The sequence below is a fragment of the Parus major genome, chromosome 2 (assembly GCF_001522545.3).
Source record: "Parus major isolate Abel chromosome 2, Parus_major1.1, whole genome shotgun sequence".
Classification (NCBI taxonomy): domain Eukaryota; kingdom Metazoa; phylum Chordata; class Aves; order Passeriformes; family Paridae; genus Parus; species Parus major.
Window position 1 is genome coordinate 134,870,056 of NC_031769.1, and position 23,904 is coordinate 134,893,959.

At 32.9% G+C, this 23,904-nt stretch overlaps 1 protein-coding gene across 3 annotated transcripts in view; it reads right to left on the reverse strand.

The window, feature by feature from the left end:
• The window catches only part of CSMD3 (CUB and Sushi multiple domains 3), a 569,626-nt gene that overhangs the window by 68,354 nt on the left and 477,368 nt on the right, over positions 1-23,904 (reverse strand). For all 3 annotated transcript variants that reach the window (XM_015619103.1, XM_015619106.1, XM_015619105.1), the window contains 9 exons: positions 23,221-23,430; positions 21,594-21,782; positions 17,957-18,134; positions 15,639-15,784; positions 12,610-12,690; positions 11,365-11,478; positions 6,986-7,174; positions 6,459-6,605; positions 3,752-3,940 (listed from right to left, as the gene is read on the reverse strand). In XM_015619103.1, the coding sequence (XP_015474589.1) occupies positions 3,752-3,940; positions 6,459-6,605; positions 6,986-7,174; positions 11,365-11,478; positions 12,610-12,690; positions 15,639-15,784; positions 17,957-18,134; positions 21,594-21,782; positions 23,221-23,430 (1,443 nt within the window). The remainder of the gene's footprint in view (positions 1-3,751; positions 3,941-6,458; positions 6,606-6,985; positions 7,175-11,364; positions 11,479-12,609; positions 12,691-15,638; positions 15,785-17,956; positions 18,135-21,593; positions 21,783-23,220; positions 23,431-23,904) is intronic.

Below are 23,904 nucleotides of genomic sequence, written 5' to 3' on the forward strand. Positions count from 1 at the left end.
GAAGCAAAAAACATGGACAATGGTTCATAACTCTGCAGCTAACAATTCAAAGTGCAGATGAAAATAAAGAAAAGAGAATAGAAAATATCTGAAAAAAAATATGACCAACATGGTTGAATTAGTAAAGCACCAGTCTGAGAAACATGAATATGGTTTATGTTCATATTTCTTCTATCAGTTGTACTTTGTGACCTCTAGCAAATCTTTAAAATTACTTTTCAACATTTTATATTTTCCACCTGGAAAGCAGGAAGAACATACTCTTTTAAAAATATTGAATCATAGAATCATAAAATGACCTGGGGTGAAAGGGGCCTTAAAGACCTAGTTCCAATCCCTCTGCAATGGGCAGGAACATAGTTTACTAGATCAGGTTGCTTAAAGCCTGGATTTGAACACTTCCAGGGATGGGGCATCTACAGCTCCTCTGGGTAACCTGTGCCTCACCACCTTCACAGTAAGGAATTCCCTCCTGATGTGCAATTTGAACTGAACCTCTTTCATTTTAAAGCTATTCCCATCTATCCTATTGCTGCACACCCTTGGGAAAAGTCCCTCTCCAGGTTTCCTGTCAGCTTCTTTAAGTCCTTGTCTTTGTCATCCATGACTTGTGAAGTGAGACTGAAGCACTTGTCAGCAAAGACTGAGTCAAAACCACTGCTGAGTACCTCAGCTGTCCCATGTCCCAGGTAACCAGGTCTCCCATATCCTTCTGGAGAGGGCCCACAATTTACCTAGTCTTCATTTTATCACCAGTATATCTTTAGAGGCTGTTTTTGTTGCCTTTGACAACCATGGACAGATTTATTTTATCAGGGCTCTAGCTTTCCTAACCTGATCCATAGTTGCTTGGACAATTTGTTTGTATTCTCACAGGATGTCTGTTCTCACTTCCACTCTCTCTAGGCTTTGTTTTTGTATTTTGGTTTGTCCAGGAGCTCTTTGCTCATCCAGGCAGGTGTCCTGAAGTTTCTACCTGACTTTCTGCTTGACAACATTTCTGAGGATGCAACATTTCTGAGCTTGGAAGAAGTGATCCTTTGACTATGAACCAGTTATACTGGTCTGCTCTTAAATCTAAGGCTTTATTCCATGGTACTGTACCAAACAAATCCCTGAAGTGGCCAAATCCTGCTCTGAAGTCAAGGCTAACTAGCATCCACCCTTCTCACTGCTCTAAGGATTTGGTACTCTATAATTTCACAGTCACCGCATTCTTCAGCTTTACATTCCTCATCAGCCCCTGCTTGTTGCTGAGAAAAAGATCCAGCATAGCACCTCTCTTTGCTGGCTCCTCTATTTCTTGGAAAAGAAAGTTGAAAACTGCAAGTAAAACTATAAGCTATTGTTTTATTTCTTTTCTTTAACAAAAATAATGTACCAAGAGAAGATCTGGTTCTGAATAATGTTCTGTTTTGGGGATAAAAATAAAAACTAACCCTTTTCCACATTCTTAAACCATATATCTAATGTAGGTCAGATAAAAAAAAAAACCAACAAAAAATAGTGAAAAAAAAGGCTCAGACATTTAAGTCTGAAGTACCTTGCTTTGAAGTCAAATCTTGAGCCCTAAGAAAGTACCTATCATGCCCACACAGGAAGGTTAATCCTCTCAGACTATATATAAATACTTAGAAAAAAACGAGTGCAATCTATTTTTGCTCCAACTGGGAGCTGATCTGACATAAAACTGATTTGCTTCATAAGCAATATAACAACTGTGTGGCACAGTACTGAAGCTAATAATCACAGCTAAGACACAGGTAAAGCACAGATCCCATAACAACTTACAGAGCAGAGGTATAAGAAGCAATCTTAAAATATTCTTGCATTGCCATAAAAATACCCCTTGCATATGACATGGAAATTTAATACAAAGAAAAACCAAAAACCACATTACAGACACTCTCTGCTGAAAAGATCACAGAAAACTATTTCAAATTTGCTATACCCTTGTCTAGGCAACCATAAGAACATATACCTAATGACTTTCACAGTATCTATTGGCAACTAGAAACATACACACTTTTAGAAGAGACTAAGAAAACTGTGATTAAGAAATTTAAGACCCCCAGAAACTATAATTGAATTCAAAGCTCTAGAGGGCATGAGGACATGACCCCAGCAAGATAAAAAGTTAATTAAAAAATTAAATAAAATAAAAAGCTAATTAAATGAGAATGTCCATCTTCCACCTTTTACTGAACATCTGATAAAACTATTTCACTTGCCATCACCAAAGAAACAACTTCTGTGACACTAAAATGAAAATGTGACCACATTTATTACTTCTTAAATTTCTCAACAGTTTGGACTGCAGATTAGGTAAATCTATCCATTCCAGGTTGACAGCTATATGCTTGTATAACCAAGGTATAACCAAATAACACTCTACTGCATAGCTGGCCTAGCTTAACCTCTTCCTTCAAAAGCACGTTAATGATAGTAAGAACTTTGAGACAATTACAAGAGTTGCCCAAACAATGTCCACTCTGTTACATCAGGGCCAGCATTCAGCAGTGCATAAAATTAATATCCACCTGCAAAATATTTTATACATTGTATACGAATATTTGTAAAATTGGTAACATGTAAACAGCATTGATTACAATCCTAATGACCAACAAATTCTACAATGTTAATTCACATAATGCACATAATTCACATTCTTTTACTAATCAGTAAAATGTATCAGATACATTTTTGCCACAACCTCAGATGTTAATATCTACCATTGAGATTAATTACTCCTTCAGTATTCAAAAATCTCCATTAGTGGCTTGATAAATTTTGAGTCATATTATCCGTATTAAGTCAATCTTGTGTCACAAGAAAATATATCCCTCCCTTAACCTTAAATTTTTAAGAAACAAGATGCAAACCAACAATGCTTGGTAACTGACTTTTATATAAACAACAGATCTCCTTAGGGTCACCCAATAACATTTTAGTTTACAGAAGTTTTGAGCTAAATTTCACATTTGTGGAAACTTGCACTTAAAAGTTGCCCAGAGAAACAACTTGTGGATGCCCCATCCCTGGAAGCGTTCAAGGCCAGGTTGGACTGTCCTTTAAGCAGCCTGGTTGAGTGAACAGTGTTCCTGCCCATCCCAGAAGGATTGGAACTACATCTTTCAGGTCCCTTCCAAGTAAACCCTCGCATGATTCTATGAAAATTACATTTTAGTTAGTGGAAAAGATGTGAAAATATCAGGAAAAGTTATTACCACATCAGATACTTTGACAGGAAAAAAGACAAATAGGACATATCTAAAATTCCCTAAAAATAGATCTGTCACAGAAATGTTTGGTCACTATATGTCAGCTTGGGCAATATTGCTAATCAAACTGAAACATTAAAATCTATTCCTTTTTCACAAACTTCAAAACATAGATCCAGTTCCAAAGATATATATATATAAAATACACACGGTTCTTGGAAAACCTTAGTTATATTATTTCTCAAAGAACACCAGCATTTCAGAAATTATTATTAGACCAAAATGAAGTTCTTAAATATTCTTCAGTAAATGCTAAAGCCCTGTTTTTTGTATGTCAGTCTTATTAGCTCCTCTTGAAATACTGTTTCTTAAAACTAAATTTGTTTTTATGAGGTTGAAAAATTTTGTCACAGAAATATTACCACGAAATATTTCCCTGTTATTCATTTTAAGTCAGAAAACTGATGGCTTGCACTAGAAAAAGAAAAAGAAAGTTTCTTAGAGTATTTTTTTTTAATAAAAGGATTTACCTTGACAAGCTGGGACTGGAACATCCCACGAGTAATAGCCATATGGAGACTTCCTGCACACAGCAGTACTCTTCCCAATGAGCCGAAAGCCTCGATCGCAAGCCCAGCGAACCATGCTGTTGAGCTGTCCGCCTGTCTGACTGACAATGAAACCGTGCGGGGGCGACTCGGGGGTGCTACAGTACAGAGCTTCAAACAGAAATACTCAATGAGTAAAATATGTCTTTAGAATTCAGCCAACAATTCTTGGGAAATTCTTGTTTAACTCAGTGGACATCTGATTGGACTCTGAGAAACTGTAACTAAAAGTTGTATTTTATGTACTGATAATGCACGCATTGACCAATTTCACAAAGCATAAAGGTGATAAAAATAGACCTTTATAAGCTCTATACAAGATTCAGGTTTCAGTAACCTCCAAAAAAATAGTGATAGCTCACTTTTGTGATTGTCTATTGCTTTGGGAGTTGAGTTTATTTTTTTTTACCATCTTCTTTTTAAATCAAATAAGCTACTTAACTTTAGTTTATGATTAAATTTATTGCAACTGTATACATTTCAGTAGTATACAAATTTTTGAAAGAAGGAAACAGCTAGTACATCCTGAACTCTTTTTAAATAGTCTTTTCTTTCTGGTCCTAAATAAGTTCTTTCATTTAAGTTCTGTGATACACTGAACTGAAATAAAACATTTAAAATAGATTTTAATGATATTTATAACTATCACCATAAATCTGTGGCAAATATCCTGAAATTGCTTTTAGTTGTTGATTTATTTAGAACATATTAATTCTTACAGAAGTCTTATCTAGAGACTAAGGAAAAAAATCGTAACTCATTACAAGAGCAAAAAATATCTCTAAGAGTTACACTTTTTATCATTTGAAATATGTATGTACTTAATGACTGACATTAAATACTGGTTACTTACTATGTTTCCTTTATCTCCCTCGTTCATTGAGTACCACATAATTTAAGTTTGGCTATCTTGTCATAGGAGTGACAGAAGGCTCTTATAACCTGGTAACCACATTAAGATGAATTTTGTTTGTGTAAAAGTTCAATTTGGTCTTTGGTTGATTTGATTAATGGCTGCTGGCCATAAAGATTGTTTTCCATTTTTGTAGGAAAGAAAACTGTGCTGGAACTTTGTTTCCAAGTGCTTCCTTTATGCTTGGAAGAAGAAATGTTGATAACTTGGTATTTATTTTCTCAGGCAAATAGAGAACTTCTGCTTCACTTGCTCTTTAAACTTTCCATGACTTACTTCAGGTCAATGTTTTTCTCACGTGAAAGCTTTCTCTGACCAGAACGGAGTCATATAGCTGCTCATTTACAACAAATATTTATTAAATATATTAAAGCAAAGAGCAGAATCAGAACTACTGCTGTATCTTTCAGATCACATAAAATGAAAGTATTTTCTTCCTTACACTGAATGTCTCCTGACTTATACTTTCTTAAAATAACCAAAGATACAGAGATCTCTACTTTAGTGTATAAGAAAACATACCAGTATTTTCTGTGTGAAACAGATCACTTGAAAATATTTCCTGTCTGTCTCTCAACAGTCCTCTCACTGCCTGTAAGGAAAGACTTTGAAGAATTTTCTCTTCTTTCTCTTTTAACAGACCCAAAAAGGACTACAGAAAATGAAAACTGGTATCATACATAATTTTATCTCTAGTAAACAGTGAATTTTACCTAATGAACAACAAACATTTTAAGTCTGAGAAAACTGTCCTCTCCTAAAAAGAAAGATGATAGTGATATGGTTTCATGGTATATGTGATCCAAATTATTTTTCTTCAGTTGTGAAGTAGCCAAAAATTTAGTGAGGAAAACCAAAAAACTGTAGCAGAAAAAATTTATGCTTATTACTTATATCTTTATCCACCTTGTGAAATGAAACAACTTCATGTCCATAACTTCTCTAATATCTACAGGTACTATCCCCAGTAGTCTTCCTTGCATGTATTTCATATCTTTGGTCATCATAAAAAAATTCAAATATAGATTTTGTGCAATAGCTGTAAACTGCAACAGATCTACTTTATCTTGACTAATTAAAATAATTTTATTGTAAAATAAATATGATGATGCTGTAAAAGCAATTTTACTAAAATTTAAATTTGTCACTACCATTTCCACACACTATTCATAAATACATCAATTTGAACTAATAACACATAAAATACTGGCTTTTTTACCTGCTGATTTATCTCTTTTATTGTTGGTTGCTGCTTCTGTTGAACTTTAAATTATAAAGAGTTCAACCTTTCAGGGTCTCATATTTTTCCACTTTATAGCTGTTCACTCCTGCCTTGTTGCAATGCTTTCCCCTGTACCACCAAAATTCTTAATGGCGAACTGCATAAAGATCTAGTTAGAAAAACACCCCAGTATGAAGAGGCACACAAGTGCAAATAAATGGGAGAGAGAAGGAGGAATATGCTTCCTCTATATTTAGTAGTGGTTTATGCCATTTTAAAGCCCTGTCTTTTATTAATTCTCTACAGAGCACATGTGTGGGGCTTTTTTTCCTCACAATATGAGGGTCATTATATTCTATATATATGAACAGATTGGATTTCCTTTCAGTTTGGTTAATTAAGGATACCAAACATAGCTTATATTACCCTTTTCACATAAACAAATGTTCCACAGTGAAATTTTATGCACATTATAGAAAGTCACATCTGCATACCTATATATCTTATCCTGAAACCCTTTTTATTGGTGCCATGATCTGCTGACCACCGGAGAAATACTTCATGGCCATTGCTGGTTATATTTAGAGAAGATGAGTAGTCTCCACTGAGAGATATAAGCAATGGGCTATGACTATTTGGTCCTTGGTACAAAGGAAAGAAAAAAAGAAGACAAAAAGGAATTAAAAAGTTTAACATAGAATAAACCATATGCTCACAATTAATACACATGCAAAACATCCTTCAACCAAATGGCAAATTAATTTGAATTAAAAAATGAAATATAACTGGTAGCTATAGGTTTGCTCAAAACAAAAATTATTGCTAAGTATGACATGCAGTACAATTTTAAAATTAAGTAATCCAGCAGTTCTTCTTATTATAACAAATCAAAATAGTTGCTTAAGATTTCTTAGACTAAGAAATTATAATAAGCATAAAAAATAGTAATTAGCCAGAAGCAATATAGAAAAAACAATGGTATAGACAAGGTATCATCCAAAGTTATTCATCCTATAGTTACCATCAAAAACCTCAAGTATATCAAATTCCTTTTCTGTCTGGAAGAATTCAAAGAACATGCTGATATTATAACCCTTTTCCACAGTAATGGTCCATGCACACATCTGGAGATTTGGGTAGCTGTCAGGATATCCAGGGCTCAGGATTACGCCTGTTGAATCCAGACGCATTTCATTGGCTGGACAGAGCACTGTGAAACAGAAAAATTGGCAAAAAAATCTAAAGCTCATTATTTCTAGTTCATGTGATTGACGAGATTTTCCCCAGTTTAAAAGAACTGCATTACTCATTCTATTTCCTTAAACTGAACAACATGGTGATTTAAAATATGGTGAAGAGATTTAATTTTGAATTTATCTGGATTCACTAGGTCTACAAGAATAATAATCTCATTAACTAGAAATAGTTGACATTACCATGTTATTGGAAATATTTTCAAAAATGTGTTTGCTTCATGATATCTGAAGAAATGCCTGCAGTATATGCAGAACCTAACACTGCTAAACAGGAGCTTTGAAATCTTTTTATATTGACAACTCCCACATGAAAATGAGTTAGTCCTGAGTTACACAAGAAAAATAATAGGATCTTTGTTTTCTCAAGAACACTGGAAATAATACTCTCATAAATTACAAAAATCAAGTTTTATGTTGAAAAAGTTATTGGACTATGAAGAGAGATAAAGAACATAGAAAAGCAGAGAAAGGTAGAGAAAAATAGTATTTATCTTCATATAAAAACTTTGTAAGAATCATAGAATATTTGGGTTGGAAGTGACCTTTGAAGATCATCTAGTCCATACCTCTGCAAACGCATCCAAACTGAACTTGAAAGACTGTATCTGCCCATAGATTTAAAAAAATATTTGTATCTCAGTTGCAAATTAGCATCTAGTTGCTAAATTTCAAAAGTTGTTTCTTGTGTCCTGTGTTTGTTTTAATTACTCAAGTAGAGATTGAATAGCACCTCCACACCACTTAATAAAACCCATATGGCGGGAATCTGCCTGTAAAATTACAGTGCTGTACAATCTGTGACACATCTCATGAAAAGTAACCCTCTCAGCTTTATATGTACATACAGACATATTTTTATATAAAAATGTGTGGCAGGAGGAGTACAACAGTAATCTGGCTGCGCTCATTTATTTGCAGCTGTTTTGCCTTGCAAATGGTCCTTAATTTCAGGATTTTCAACTAAACATCCCTCAAGAATTTTATTGAGAATTGAAAGACTTGTTTCAGTTAAACAGATTCCCTTGGGAATTGAGTAAATAATTTTTATGTGAATCAGAGTATATGTATCTGAGATACAGTTAAAAGTCACCATTACAGAATTTTTCCAGGGTCCCCTTATTATAATTCAAAATATAGTTTGGATATTATTACTCTGAAATTTTCATTTTATCCTGAAAGTAGAAGCTAATTTAAAGGAAAATTAAGGGCAAAGATACATGCTTTGTTCAGACAATACTCTTCTAACTAAATAAGATGACAGAAATTGGCTAAACTTGTGGAATTTAGTGATTATTTTCACACTTAAAGGAAATCTACAAGAATTTTAAGAAATGCTTATCCAGCTGACACACACACCAGAGAAAAACAGAGAAAAAAAGTGACATAGTTTTAAATACTACTAAATGTGATGTAAATTAACCTGTAATAATTAAAACTACCAAATAAATATTAAACATAGCTTTTTTCAATTTTTATTTTTTTTAGGAATTCCTCATTTGTCTAATTTATCTTTACCACAATACATTAGATTAAAGACTAATATATTGTTACTTAAATTCTGCTCAGCAGCATGCTTCAGATTTATTTATGAATTAATTTTGAATGTAGGTATCAAATTATTTCAAGTCAAAAATTAAAGAAAAATTCTTTGAAATGTCACTTTACACTGGCTAAAGCATATAACATGCACAAAGTTAAAGCATCAGGAGTAAAAGTATTAAATTCAAAAACAAACATATGCTCTACCCAGTGAAAAGAATTAATAAACAAATATTAATATGGAACAACAGAAGAACTTAGACTTTTCCTTGAAAGTGTCTCTGAGGTAGTGTGTTACTCTGCACAATGAAGTATGGTAGTTTATCTGTAGACCAGTGCAATAGAGTAAAGTCATGAAAGACAGAAATTTCTGGCATGTATTTTTGCTGCCTTTAGATTCCATAAATATCTCTATTCATCTTTCATTATTTAAATTTAACTTATATACTGTTATCTTCTAACTTAGACATCATATAAATAAATACAAAAGAAAATATGCAGCTCTTTATTCTAGGTTGCCAGTTGGACTGGCCATTTTTGACAGAATTTGACAAATTCCTTTGCAATTTTCTTTTTAATTTTCTGAATCTAACTCTGAAGTCCATGTTAGTTTCATTCTGCTTTAAACAGAAATTATAAGAGCATTGATCTAATATTTAGCATTGGAACTAATGTTTAGCATTCATATCTGATAGATAAAAGGTTAACTATGGTAAGTGAATTCATCATTCCTAAGTTTTTGTCTTGGGTCTTGCATTGAATACAAATATGCCTTCAGCAACACACACAGGGAGGATGCCTCAGGATCAGCACATATGTCTCTATTTGCCCTATCTAATATTGCATCCTTTTAACATTTAAAGCAATGCCTGCAGGTTACTATGGTTTTCCACCTATTAAATGCTATATCTCTGTCAAGTAAGGATTTAAATTTAAATTGGGGTGTTGGAAGATATTTCTAGACACATTTGTATCTAATAAATGTCTGGATATTCAGAAATTATCAGTGTAAAAGTTCTTAAAAAGCTCACATTTCAATTTGACTTTGCATTTTTAAGAACTAGACTCACTGCTGTGAATTTTGACTTCTGCATAGTTTTGTCCATAAAATCAGGGGAAAATAGCTTATTCAGTTGTAAGTGTAGACTCTTCTAGCTTTCCAGAAGGAAAAGATTATATTTAAGCAAGATTTTTTTTTTAACTCTCAGCTGAAATTTTAGGTGAATATAACAGTAATAATAAAGTCCTAAAAATTAATATACTGATGTATAATTTCTTACATCTATATTATGCACCATTTTGTAACTTTAAACATTGATAAGAACAGTAAAATATTAAAGATTTACTTGTAAATGTAGTATATTTATTCACAATTACTTTACTCTTGCCAAATGTTTCATCCTGAGTGTTTTATGGATATGTTAATGAATTAAAATTTCTGGAGAAGGACACACCAAAACATCAGATTGGTAGAAAAACCAGATGGCAGTATTTTTCATATAATACAAATGTAGATCAAACATACTTATTATGACTGATTTGGTACAGGAAGTATTTTAATCCTGGTGTAGATGTTAGAATATTAAGCTCTGGAACAGATGGATCACAAAGGAGTATAACAGAAACTATTAGAAATCAAAATGGCATATTTTAACATAATTCTTATGAGGCTGTGGTGTTTTGGTTTGGTCTTTTTTTCTTGAGAAGGCTTTATCATACATGTTTATTACAGTAGGTCCTTATTTATCCTTCCAGATATAAACAGAAGAATTAGTAGAAAAACATAAACTCATGTCCATTACTGGAAATTCAAAGAGATTCCATTTTTTTATGAACCATGTGCAAGGCCTTCTTCATTTGCTCTCTAATCAAATTTGAGATTAATCTCTAATTTGGTGTGAAAGAAAAATCTCACTTTTTGTTGTTTTTTTTTTTTTAAATTATGGAAAAATTACATTCTAGCATAACAGATTTAATTTCATCTTAATAAAGACTGGTTTAAAATGTGATGTCAGGACTGTAATCGTTTTGACCTTAACAATGAGGTGGCATTATCTCTCTGTTCACAGCTCTCAATAAGAGGAAAAGTGAACAACCAAATGCATGTGCACACACACACACACACACACACACACACAGAGAAAACCTGTTTTTTTAGAACACATTGAATAAAAAAAGGAAGTACTTAAAACTGCACTGAAAAATTATTTTGTGAGCTTGTTCACCCAAATCTATGCTATGTTAATTTAGCATTTCTGAAAATTCCCATATAAATTTTCATACTATTATGTTGTAGAAAAAAAGAAAATCTCATTATTTACCAGACTCCCTGAAAAAAAAGGAAAAAAAAAAAATAATTGTAAAATTATTTTCATAAAGTAGAACAGCAGATCTTTCAACTTGTGAAGTTCATTAGAATATTACTAATCACTTTGCATTAATATCTGACATACATGACACAAAACAAAGAGTAATATATAGGGATAAATCATCAGAAGTCTGAAATAGTTTCAGTATGCTGTCTTATGTAAAGAGACGTAGAAGTTATTTAAGGAATCACCACTGAACTGGTCTGGCAGCAGGAAAATAGGAAGGAAAAAAAAACCTTGACAAGTTGGTGGTGCTCCATCCATCTGAAGTCTTTCCCCTAGTCGGCATGTCAGGATCTCATTGCCAACCAGGGTAAAGCCTGGTTGACACTGGTACCTTATTATGTCTCCTGTTCAGAAAAAACAACACAGGGAAAAACACAAACAAACAAACAAAAGAAGCATTAAACAGCAATTAACTGTGGCTTTTAGCTTTGAAAACATTATTGATTAATGAAGTTTCTTAACACCATATTATACAATGGGCTAAATGACCTCTGGCATAAACAACTTTGATTAGTCTTAGAAATGTGGTAAATGAGCTTTGTGTTGCAAACTGTGCTGCATCTATCACTTCTTTCCACCACATTATTTGTTAGTTAGTTTGGTAAGTTGTCTGGGTTTGACTGATGCTATGTGAAGTAAATGCCCACAAAGCTTTAAGCAATATAATTTATATGATAACCATTATGAAACTAAAGAAAGGTCTAAGATCAAGTCAGTAATTCATCCAATCCTGAGGGGAAAAAAAAATTAAATAGCAAATGGATTTGTTGATGCTATCTAGATTTGGCATCTGAGAATAACAAATTGTCATTTTTTAATTAAGAAACCAAAAATTCATATAGTTTTATGCACCAATAAAAGTAAAAACTTGCATATCCCAGCAGCTCTGTTTTTATGTTTGTATTACATAGAAAAAGGAAAAAAATGTAATTTCTCTTTTTGACCTACGTAATTAATCATCTATTGGTGCATATACTAAAATATTTTCTTTGCCATCACGTGAGCAAAACTAGCTGACCAGACATCTGAAATCAGATTATATAAATCATATTTCTTTGAAATATAGGTGGCTAAGTAATATTATTGACATGTCTCAGAAAGTGAGAATGTCATCCCCTTCCTCCTAACTTTTACAAATTTGATTTTACGTTTTAGGTCACAGAACCTTAATTCTGCCATAGAATATACCATTGTCTACATGTTTTCTTATGGGTTTTGTTTGTTTGTTTCAGTGTGATACACTATTTTATATTAAACAGTATGAAAGGTGTATTTTAAAATTAAGTTTATTACAAAGAGTTTTTGTAAACATAGATGGGATTCAGGAAGCATAGCGAAGAGGAGTGATTTCTTAAAAAATGTATTTCAAAAATCTAAAATATTACAAATATGATTTCCATTCTGTAGAGCACCCTGTGTACAGCAAGTTTATTTCATAAACAAATTTTATTTAATTTTTTTTTATTTAATATTACCTATTTCGAATTCATCATCCTCAGCTAGAATTTCAGCATTTGGTATATTTGCTGGAGGCTGGCAGACACGGAGCTGATAGGCTATAAACAGGAACAAAGTACAGTTGACATTGTCAAACCGTTATCATAGCCATGCAATAACTGATTTAATATCTACCAGGATAAACATAAAAACTCAATTTATTTTGAAACTTTGAAAAGAATCAAAAGAAAGGAAATGAAAACGTTGCAAGTTGTGTCTGCATTCTCAAATAGTTATTTAGTTCTAGTGGCGAAACCCTCTTCGTAAATAACATAAGCAGTTTATAAGTGGTTGCCAATTTTCTCACTAGAGCAATCCCCATCAAAAAACAAGTATTTTTGTATTTTTCAATCATTACATTGTTTGGTTTTATTTGATTATTTTATTATTTTTTTTTATAATACAATTTTATTGTTGAACTCTTCCACTTTTGAAGCCTTGTAATAAATACATGTTTTGGTTTCCCATAGATTATACAGAGGCAGCATAACTAATTGACAGAAGCATTTTGAATGTGAAATATCCTAATAAATAAACAGTTGTGGAGCACACATCACCTGCAGATAGTGCTAGAGAATAATCCTGCTTTCAAAATTCTCATTTGAAATTTCACATGAAATAATTTTCTGAGATTTAGCACATGAGGGAACAGCCAGGCAAGATAACCACGTGAAATAAATAGAAAGATAAGCAGGAAGCGTATGCAGAAATCATTCAGACTGATTTTTTTCCCCAGAGATCCAAAGAGAATGAGCCCATGTTTGGAGACAGACAAAATAAAATATGATCTTAATAAAATTAGGACAGAAATCTGGCAAAAGAAATCACTTGGACATATTTTTACCTACAGTGGAGTCTTCCTTGTATTAAAATGTACATTCAGGATGAAGTATGGTTGCTTTTCATTAACATTATGTTTTCATATATAGTGTTAGTTTATAGGATTTCTCTTTAGCACAAAATATCATCTACTTATGTTAGATGGCAGTTCAGCTTCAGTAATACAGATTCTTGGTTGCTGCATGTGATTAGATACTTTAGTACTCTAATTGGTCAAACTTTTGAAAATCACTAAATTTATACCTTAAGTAAGACCTTTTGTTACTAATGAGTCACCCTTACATGATATCTTCCTATTACACTCCTTTTCTTCAATCATGTAATGAAGATCTTAAATCAGTGAGTCAGAAAGCCTCAGAATAATGCAATTTAAAATAAACAACAATTAAACAAGTAATAGCTGTGCTGTTTGCATCTTAAGAAAAAAAATAATAAAAATCACAAAATTAAAATTGATTCAATAAATAAGACATACAATTCATCTCAAATGTCTCTCATTTTAGGGTAATGGAGTAACATTAATTTTAATCCCAAAATTATTTATTTTAAATAAATTTGACTCCTAGGCTTTATTTGACTCCTTGACTACCTTGCCTTTATTACTACAATTTTTTTTCAGCTGATATGAAGGATCACAGACTCCAAGATACAGATTTATTTATCTTGACAACATTAGTACAAAAATCTTTTAAAGTTTCTTTATAAGTAATCTTTGTGGTGCTTGGCTTGCATCTTTATTGCACATTAGGGCCCACACCTGTGGTATGATAATTTTCACAACAAAAGAAACAAGTAAAAGGAGATCTTTAGAGAACTTTAATACTAGCAAATTACTAGACCAGAAGAAATAGCCTCAAGTTATTCTATATGAGATTGGAATTAGTAAAAATGTGTTAAACAAAAGGGTTGCCAAGCATTGGAACAGGCTGCCCAGGGAAGTGGTGGAGTCACCATCCCTGGAGGTATTTACAAGACATGAAATGTGCTATTTTTCAACATGGTTTAGTGGTAGAATTGGCAGTGTTTGGTTTATAGTTGGACTTGAGAATCTAAAAGGTCTTTTTCAATCTGAATAAATGTATGGTTCCATAAGCTTCTTAGCATATGTTTGGTCATATATTGATAAATTAATAGATATCAGTACATATGGACTCATTAATGAATACAAAATGACATTCTGTCCTTTGCAAGTTGATACATGCAATTTATATGCCAAGATTTGGAATGGAAATTGTGATCCCTCTCTGCCTAGCCCTGCTGGAGTCTCTATTCCATAATCAGTTGCTAGTGGTTTTGTTTTTTTTTTTCATTGTAGGCTATATGTATTTTTCTGTTTTGTTTTGCTTAGCTTAAACTTCCTTTAATGCCATCAATTCTGTCTATCTGTATTCACAACTGTCTTAAATAAGTCAAAAAGAAAGTCTTCTAGTGACAAAATTTGACCAGGATCCAGAAAACAGGATGTAGCCTGTTCCTGTTTCCTAGGACATTCAATCCAAGGAGCATTGACAAAGCACCTGAACCCACCCTTTCTTCTCAATCTGTTTCCTGGTAATTATAACAATGTAAAAGACACTTGGCCACAGAGAGTCTACATGACTACAAAATGATGTAGAATTCAGTAAATTAACTCACACACTTTTTCATTCAGCCAGTATTTAATTCAAGGGCAGATTAATGTTAATTACACTATATAGTTCACTATCATTGAACTATACAGGGTAGTAAACAATATATCATAGGTACAGTTCACTAGCATTGGTATCCACAAAAACAACACTTGTTTCAAAATAAGCAAAAGTCAGAAAGAAAGAAATTTAATGTCCTCCAAAAACATTTAAATTTCACAGGAATTTTAAGATTACTATAAAAAATAAAAGTATGTGCATCTTGAACTTAAGGGTCTTGATGCTGCCTTCTTAGTCCATGTCTCATCATAGTGCAGTCTTTTTATTTTTGTCTGACTAATAGCAAATTTAATATCTGGTCAAGAAAATAACTTAGTTTCATCATTAATGTTAGTCTTTCATATGTTTGCATTACCCTAGTAATGGTCAATCATATAATGATAGCAACTCTTCTTAGAAAAAGCAAATGTTTTTTTCATGCCTTTTCTTCCTCCAGGGACCAGTATAAACAATGAAGAAGTTTAATTTGTCACACTTACCATGATAACTAAGTACAAAGAAGCCACTGGTAGTAAAGTCACTGTGAAACTTTATCAGAATCTGATTGGAAGTGCTATAGACTGATTCTAATGCAGTGTTGCCACTAAATTGTCCAATTTGAGGGGAAGTTTGGTCTGGTCCATCCCTAAGAAAAATAAACAGAATAATTTTTTTTTTTTTTTTTTGGTCCAAATAATTATTATAATTTCTCCAAATTTTACATAAATGCAGTAAATTTTCCCTAGATTATACTAAAAGACATGAGACAACTAAAATAAGATAAAACATACATCAAGGGCTGAAGACCTTTTCATATCCTGTATGTGGACTGAATACGAATTCAACCACCTTTTGAAAGTCAAATTCTTACTTTCTAATAAAAATTGCAGCCAACTCAAAACTACTGTATTTGTGATTGTAATTCACCTACTTGCCACAGCCTCTGATGACATTTGTGTATCTCTACTTTCAAATGTGGCTATCAGAAAATAAATAAAACTAATACTGTTCATGTTCTCCAGTCTTTTGAATCTGATAATTTCTAGGAAAATTCAGAGATAAATAGTGTTATTAGAATTAATTAATAGAATAACTTGAAAATACAAGAATGAATATTGGCTTTAGCAAAAATAAACCCAAAATGCTTACAGACTGCTGAATACAAGATTCCCCTTGAAAAGTGAATGTTGACATTAATAAATACACATTTTATTTGCAATGCTTGTTCTACGTTACTTTTAGATATACTCTAATGTCAGCATTTTTTAACCTAGCTTTTTTCCCCATAACTAATTGCTTTAATGCTATCATTTACATTTTACAGCTATCATTTACATTTTACAGTATATATGGATAGATAAGAATTGATTTAAAGTTTATTTTTGTGAGTGATTCAGAGTTTTCTCAATTTGTTGTTATGCTATGAATTTTATATGAATGGTCATGTCTTTAAGTATTAATATAATTATTGGCAGGTTTAACCAAAACTGAGTATGGTATGCAGCTGATTAATTTCTCGAATACTTCTTAATATGAATGCATTGATATTATTTTGTACAATAGTATTGTATATTATTTATATACATAATATATATATATATATATATTATAAATATAATATTATATGTAATATGTAAATAATAATAATATATATATAAAGATAATATTATATATAAATAATAAATATATTATTATTTAAAAAACACATGTAGTGCTGGTAGGATCATTGCTACCTTATGGAAAAATGAAATACTCATTTCAATAGAAAAATTAAATTAAAATTAGTACTAAACAGTAGCGGAACTGTACAGAGAACAGCATCATGATACAAGAGTATTAACTGTTCATCCTGGATTCCTTCCAGATTAGAATTTTCAAATATTAAGCAATAGAAAATTAAATTTTAAATTATTTTCACTAGTTATTAGCACATTATATTTTAAAAGAAAATAATTTCAAAATAAAAATATGGATATTCCCTATTTTGAAAATTTTACAGTAATATGTTTGTCCAAATTATGGCATATCGACCCTTTCCTCTGTTTTAGCAGGGAGATTGTATGCTTTGAAGCATTTGAATTGTGAATAAAATGGGGTTTTTTTGCTTTGGAAACTACTATAAAATTTTTGATCTGTGCTATAAATAAATAGTATCACAGAAATGGTATAAGTTATGTAATCAAATAGCCATCATGTATATAATACAATTTTTACATGTGTACAAATGAGGACTAAAGCCATTAAGCGTCTTCAAATATGTGGTAGGGGATTAATCTGATAGGCTTCTGCTGGGGGTCATCATGCAGAGCCATGACAGACATGGATTCAAGTACACGAGAATATAATTTGTTTACAGTTCTTGTTAGCTCAATTCTTTCTGTCATAGACAAATACAAATAGAGCCTCTTGTTTTATGTGCTCTTAAGAATAAAAGAAGCAAGCTTGGAAGAAATTAATGAAGTGTTGCTCTACTTCAGTTTCTAGTAGTCCTTTTCTAAAACGCTAATACACACATCTGAAACCTCTTATCACTCCTTTCTTAAGCATTGTTTCTCTTGATTGTTGATGAGCTGTTAAAGCATATCTCTGTAGGATTTTCTTTGTTGACAAACTGAGAAACACTACTATTATTTTTGATTTCTTGTCCAGTGTTATCTAGAGAGAATGGTCCATTGAAAAACATGAATTGGTGCAACTCAGTCATTTCTCCTAGAGAGAACACCAGTTTCAAGGGGAAAGTCACAAATATATTTTAAATTCATATTTGTTTACATAGTGTCACATGAAGATCAAATAAACATCAAAAGAGTTTTCTTACCAGACAGTTATGAAATCATATATCGGTTCTGTTTGGAGAACTGTGAAGTTGATGTAGATTCCGTTCCCAGGTGGAACTCTCACAAGCCAGAAGCAATCTTGAAAGTTTGGGTACTCATCAGGGTATCCTGGAGAGTATATGGTGCCATTCATTGCAGTTATGTTTCCTCCACACAGAGCTATAAAAAAGACACTTTTTAAAAATAGACAGTAAATGCTTTTTACATTCTGCTTACACTATATAGAAGCCCTAGTTTGGAACACATTTGGTGCACTTAACTTCATTGCATATGACCATTCCTGTGCAAAGAAAACAGATTTTATTCAGCTTTGTGCAGGGTCAGAAGTCTATTTTGACAGTATTGGTCATATAAAAGTAAAAAAAAAAAGATAAAAAAAAATAAAAATTCTGATGTCACAAATACTATCAGAACTGGAATTAAAGAAATATATATATACATGCAGGGTAAAATTCCCCTCACAACTGAAAATTACTTTGTTAGGGCTTTGTGTATATTTCAGCTACAAATTAGCAACAAATCACATTAATTGTTTTCATGTGTCACAAAAAGATAGCCAAGCAAAAATAACACATGAAAGAAGGCACATAAAAGGTCAAGGGGTGGGTGAAGATTAGAGGTGAACTTCTTAATTAAAACATCGTGTCCAATAGTATGAATAGTAATTTTGTATTTATGGATATAAATTCTGGTAGATAAAATAAGGGTCTTCTCTGTTATTCATGTTGAAGAGTACTAATTTTAGATACCATACAGATACTGGATTTTCATAATTATGTATTTCTGAAAAATTATTAGTCCAAATTAGATTATTTTCTCCATAGATTTCAGATAAATGTTGACTATGACACTACCCAGTTATTGCAGAAGAGAAATGTTATACAAGTCTAGTTCTGGAAAAGTAAACAAAGCTTAAAATTGTATAATTTGCTTTATTTTGCATACATTTATTTTGCCCACTCCACCCCACAAGGTGCACTGTATGGCAACACAGATTTTCTAAAATATGTTGAAAAATTTCTAACCAGAGCAGTTTTGACATACAGGTTTGACATATAGGAGTTATGCATTGTTTGTATTTAAGCAAAAGCATGTGTTGTGGTTTATGTTTATACACTTTGGTGCTGAACTGTAGGGTAGGGAGACCTCCACAGTGATACTTCAATCATTCACTCAACAGCTTGGGCACCGCTTTTCCTCAGCTTAAACCTTAAAGTCTCAAGGGGGGTTGAGCAGTACAGACAGAAATGGTTTTGCAGCCAGGTCTTAAGGGAGTGAAGATATGGTCTGATGACTGTCAGGCAACAAGATTTCTTGGAAAAGGAGAGGGAACACAATTCAAACAGATTAGAGCAAGGGAGATGAGTTAAGAAGGGTCAGAGTATTAGATGATGCTGAGCACAGGTTAAAAGAATGTTAGGTGCATCAGGATGCAAGAGAACAAAACTGTTTAAAGGGGAAGCCAGTTTAGTCATATTTAATTCAGATTGTCTGCTTCAAGAAGTCTGAGAAATTAAAGAAGCCTTGGTATATCTTGTTTTACAATAAAGACATTAAAGAAAATACAGATTTAAGACATGCCATGTATTTCTGGTACTAGGCATATACAAAAAAAGCCTACTTCATTTTAATGCTTTTGAACACAAGACCTTTATCTCAAATCAAACCAAGTAGAACTAGAAGATAACTCATTATCCTTTTCCTGCAACAATAAAGAAAAAATAAAAAGCAACTCATAAACATCTGTAGCATAAAAATGTCACAAACCCTTTACTAAAAATACCAGAGTGAGTATCTGCACAACACCCCATGTAATTTAAAAAATCTGTCTAGGAGCTGAGTGGTGTTGACAGTCTGTAATCTTGCAGCAAACATGTATCTTAGATCTCTATTATCAAGTTGGTGGATTTTTTAATCTTCATTTTTCATATCAAATTAAGTAGAAACAAAAACCATTCAGACACTGTTCAGGAACTTAACCAAAATTGATACTCAGAGCAACAACATGCTTTGGGCATCTCAGAATTTACTAATTAAGTTCTTGGTTCAGGTAAGGAATTTCAAAGAAACAGAATCATTGCATTCAATAAATTGTTCTGACTGTGAGGCACAGAAAATACAGCTAGAACAAACTAACAGGAAAATCTAAGTGTTTAGCTAAGACATGAACTACAAAGACATTACTATTCCACAGGATCCAGAAAATGGGTGGTGAAATTAATTATAATGAATTAACTTCTTCCCCTTTCAAAAAAAAAAGACAGTGTAGGTGTGTCATCTGTCTTTTAGAAGGCTTCCCCTTCTGAATTCAGTATCAGTTAGGTCTTAATTTAGCTACCACATCCCCCAGAAATTCCTACGGCTCACTGACTCCAGAAGGAATTTTGAATAATGAGGGTTTTAATTTAAGTACCAAAATTTGGATATATCATGCAAAATATAGTGCAAAAATCCAGAAAACAGGAGAGCTTTTTATTTTCCATTTGGGTGGTTGCATTTGATTTTGGAGATTTTTTTGGGGGTGGGGTGTTGCTGTGTTGTTGTTGGGGGTTTTTATTTGGGCATTTCTCTCCCACATGATATTGAGGATCCCATTCTCAATGATGAGTTTTACCATTCAATATAAAGGGAAGCAAGGCCTTTAAGTGGAGGACTGACCTTCTTTGGCCAGCTGCTTAGAGACAGGCTCCTTTCAGCATAGCTAGGGAAGAGATAAACACTTCCGCAGAATCACCACAGTCATTCTGCCTCCTTAAAATTAAAGCTCTGTGCAAGTCACAGTTTCTTGAACCTTCTTAATTGTTTCAAGTAAAAGTGAAAAAAACAAATGTAAAAGGTTAAAAAAAAAGTAATTTTAAAAGAATTCCATTCAGAAAAAACACGTACAAACAATTTCACAGAGCACTGGCTGGAGGACAATTTTGCTCTAGACCACCTGTAACATTTCTTTCTAACTGATAAGAAAGAACTTAAGTGGCCAGAATTGGTAAATTCAATAATAGAAGCTTTTTTTCTTAATTTAGTTCAGAGTTTTTACGGCATTGCCTGTCACTGTTGCACATGAAATGATTCACACAGACACAGCTCAAAGTGTGATGAAAAAGGAAAGAAGTTTATTTGTTCTTTCAGAATTTATAGGTTTTCAACAACCTCCAGGGATTGGATAGTCAGGTTATCACCTGCCCGACCACACTGGCTGTGAGAGATGTCCATCAAAAGGCATATCTTTAATGGAATGTATAAACATCTATGTTTATAGTTACTTTCCTGGGAAAGTGGCTAGAAATTATGAAAACAATATCGAAAGGTCTGATTCTCAGGGTGACAATTGACTCACCTAGATTACAAGCAGCATGTATCTCCACATTCCAGACTAACCTTCCAAAAGTAAACTTATTATCTCAGATAAGTTTTCAGAGATTTCATATTACAAAACATTTCAGCTTCTCTGTTAAAATTTTAATGTGTGTCTTGGGTTTCAATGTGCAAAATTGAATACTTCTTTGAAAAGACCCCACTGTAAAAACACAGGCCTCTATAAACCAAAAAGCTGAAATAACTTCAGTTAAAAGTCTTAGAAAGCCTTTCAAATGATGAAATAGGTCATCTGGGACATACCTTCACATCTGGGGAGAGGATGATTCCAATTGCGGCTGATGCCATGAAGACAAGTCAGAGCTGAATTTCCAATCAATGTGTAGCCGGGAAAACACTCAAATGAAATAGTTTGTCCCACAGTAAAGTCATTTCCAATAACAAAACCATTACGAAATGGTCGAGGATCAGGGCAGCTTTGCAGCTGATATGCTGAAATAAACAATAATAATGGTGGAAAAATCAGTAAAATAAAAACTGTGACTATCTCAAAAAAAAAAGAACTTTCAATTAGAAAAAAATTAAAAGTCATGGACAGCCCATGGGAACCAAAGTTCCATGATGGTGATGATCAAATCATTGATTTTAATCCTGGAGAAGTACAGTGAAAGCAGCTACGCTTCTGTGCTGCTAAGTAACATTTGTTTTTGCTGTTTGAAGATACTATATCAAGACAGATGAAGTGCTTTTCTGATCCAATAGGAGTTGTCAGGTTTTACATTCTTATGTTTAAAGGAAGGAGAAATAAACATGTCTATACATTTATTTGTTTTTCACAGAAGGATTAAAAGGCTCTATAATGAACTGGAATATCAAAGACTTTATATTGAAAAGTAAAATTTGAAAACAAGTTTTTCTCACACACCTTGGTGATTTTTTCCAAGAAGATCTGAAGCACTGTCTCTTTATTACCAATGTGAGAACAAATAAGCTGTGTACAATTTGAAGTATAAGAATATCATGTTGTATATGTTTGAAAGAATCAGTTCTGTCTGATGTGGTTAAAACACAGAAAAGAACTTTCCAGTGTTTTGACAAATGGCAGCATCTCCAAAATTATTACTTCTACTATTAATAGGCCTACATTTTTACTGTCCTTAGCAGTTTAGGCCACAAATTGATTTTTTCTTTAAAAGCTAATACTTTTTACAGTGGCTCACTTCCAGAACGTTACACAGAGTTCAAATCAATTTGGACTTGTTACTATTAAAAGAGTTATAGAAGACTGCTCTAAAGTAAAAACTCTTTAAAACACTCTTAGGTGTTATTCATATAATGAAAACAGGTCTACTTTAAAATACACATTTGACCTTTTTTCATGAACAGTGGTGATCTAATCCCTTTTAAATGAAAATGCAATTCTATAAATAGAACTATGATCTCGTGATCTTCACCAGCTCAGCATGACCTACTTGGGTACAAAAGAACAAGAACCTTCAGGGAAATGGTGAACTAGGAAATAAAATGGATTTGGAGAATTTTGGGTTGACATTAATTTGCACAAGCCTACATCAATACAGTAATATAAAATAGTATTTAGATCTATACCATCCAGAACACATTATTCAAAATTAAAATTCCATTATGCTTCCAATCATTGAATAGAGATGTTTCTTTTGTAAAGGCATGAAATGTAAATTTATATGTCAATCAGCTTCAGATACTGGCAATTACCCATTTGCTGGCATTTGACCTGGCTTTAAAGAAAATATGCAATTAATTTGATTTTTTCATCTTAGCTTTCTTAATTCTTCTGTTCTATCTCAATGTTTAAAGCTTGGAACTTTCTTCTTTATTTTTAGGAATCCCCAAAACCCCATAAAATCTTTAACAGCCACCTTGATCTCTCATAAGAATGTCCAAATCTCACCTTGATATACAATATGAAATCCTTGTTTGTTCTGTGAGTAATCACTGTGAAAGTACAAGCTGGTTTCATGGGTTGTGCTGAACAGAGAGGCTGGTAGCTGAGGGCCACTCAGTCTCCCAATAACGGTGCTAGTTTCTGTAGATCCACTCCTAACTTCTAAGTAATCGTGTATGGTCTCCGTTGAGAAATTCAAAAATTGCAGATGGACACCTGAAAAACATTGTCAGCTAATAAACACCACCAGTACCAAAACCAGGAGGGATAATAAGGTGTGTACATCTTACAGTGATAAAGGCAGAAAATAACCAGGTGGAAAATCATGAGCTACTTAGCAAATGTCTGTATATTTTCCAGTCCTAATGTGAGGGGAGCTGCACATCTATCCCTTGCCAGGAAACTTTAAATTGGACTGAATGGTGAGCAGAAAGGCTTCGGGTCCAGCTCAGGGTATCAGGCGGGCAGAGCCTCTGCTGGTACACCAAGGACTTGTGAAAGCAGAGTACTTGAGGAATATATGTGAGTGCTCCCCACACACACTGTGGGGTATAGTTTTGGTGACAGAAATTTCTGATTTGGTTCAGTAAGGAATAGGAAGGCAACTTACTATCCGTTAGGAAGTCATCTCTTCTAACCAGGTGATGTATTACAAAAATTATGCGGCATGAGAAGAAAATTCTATGCACT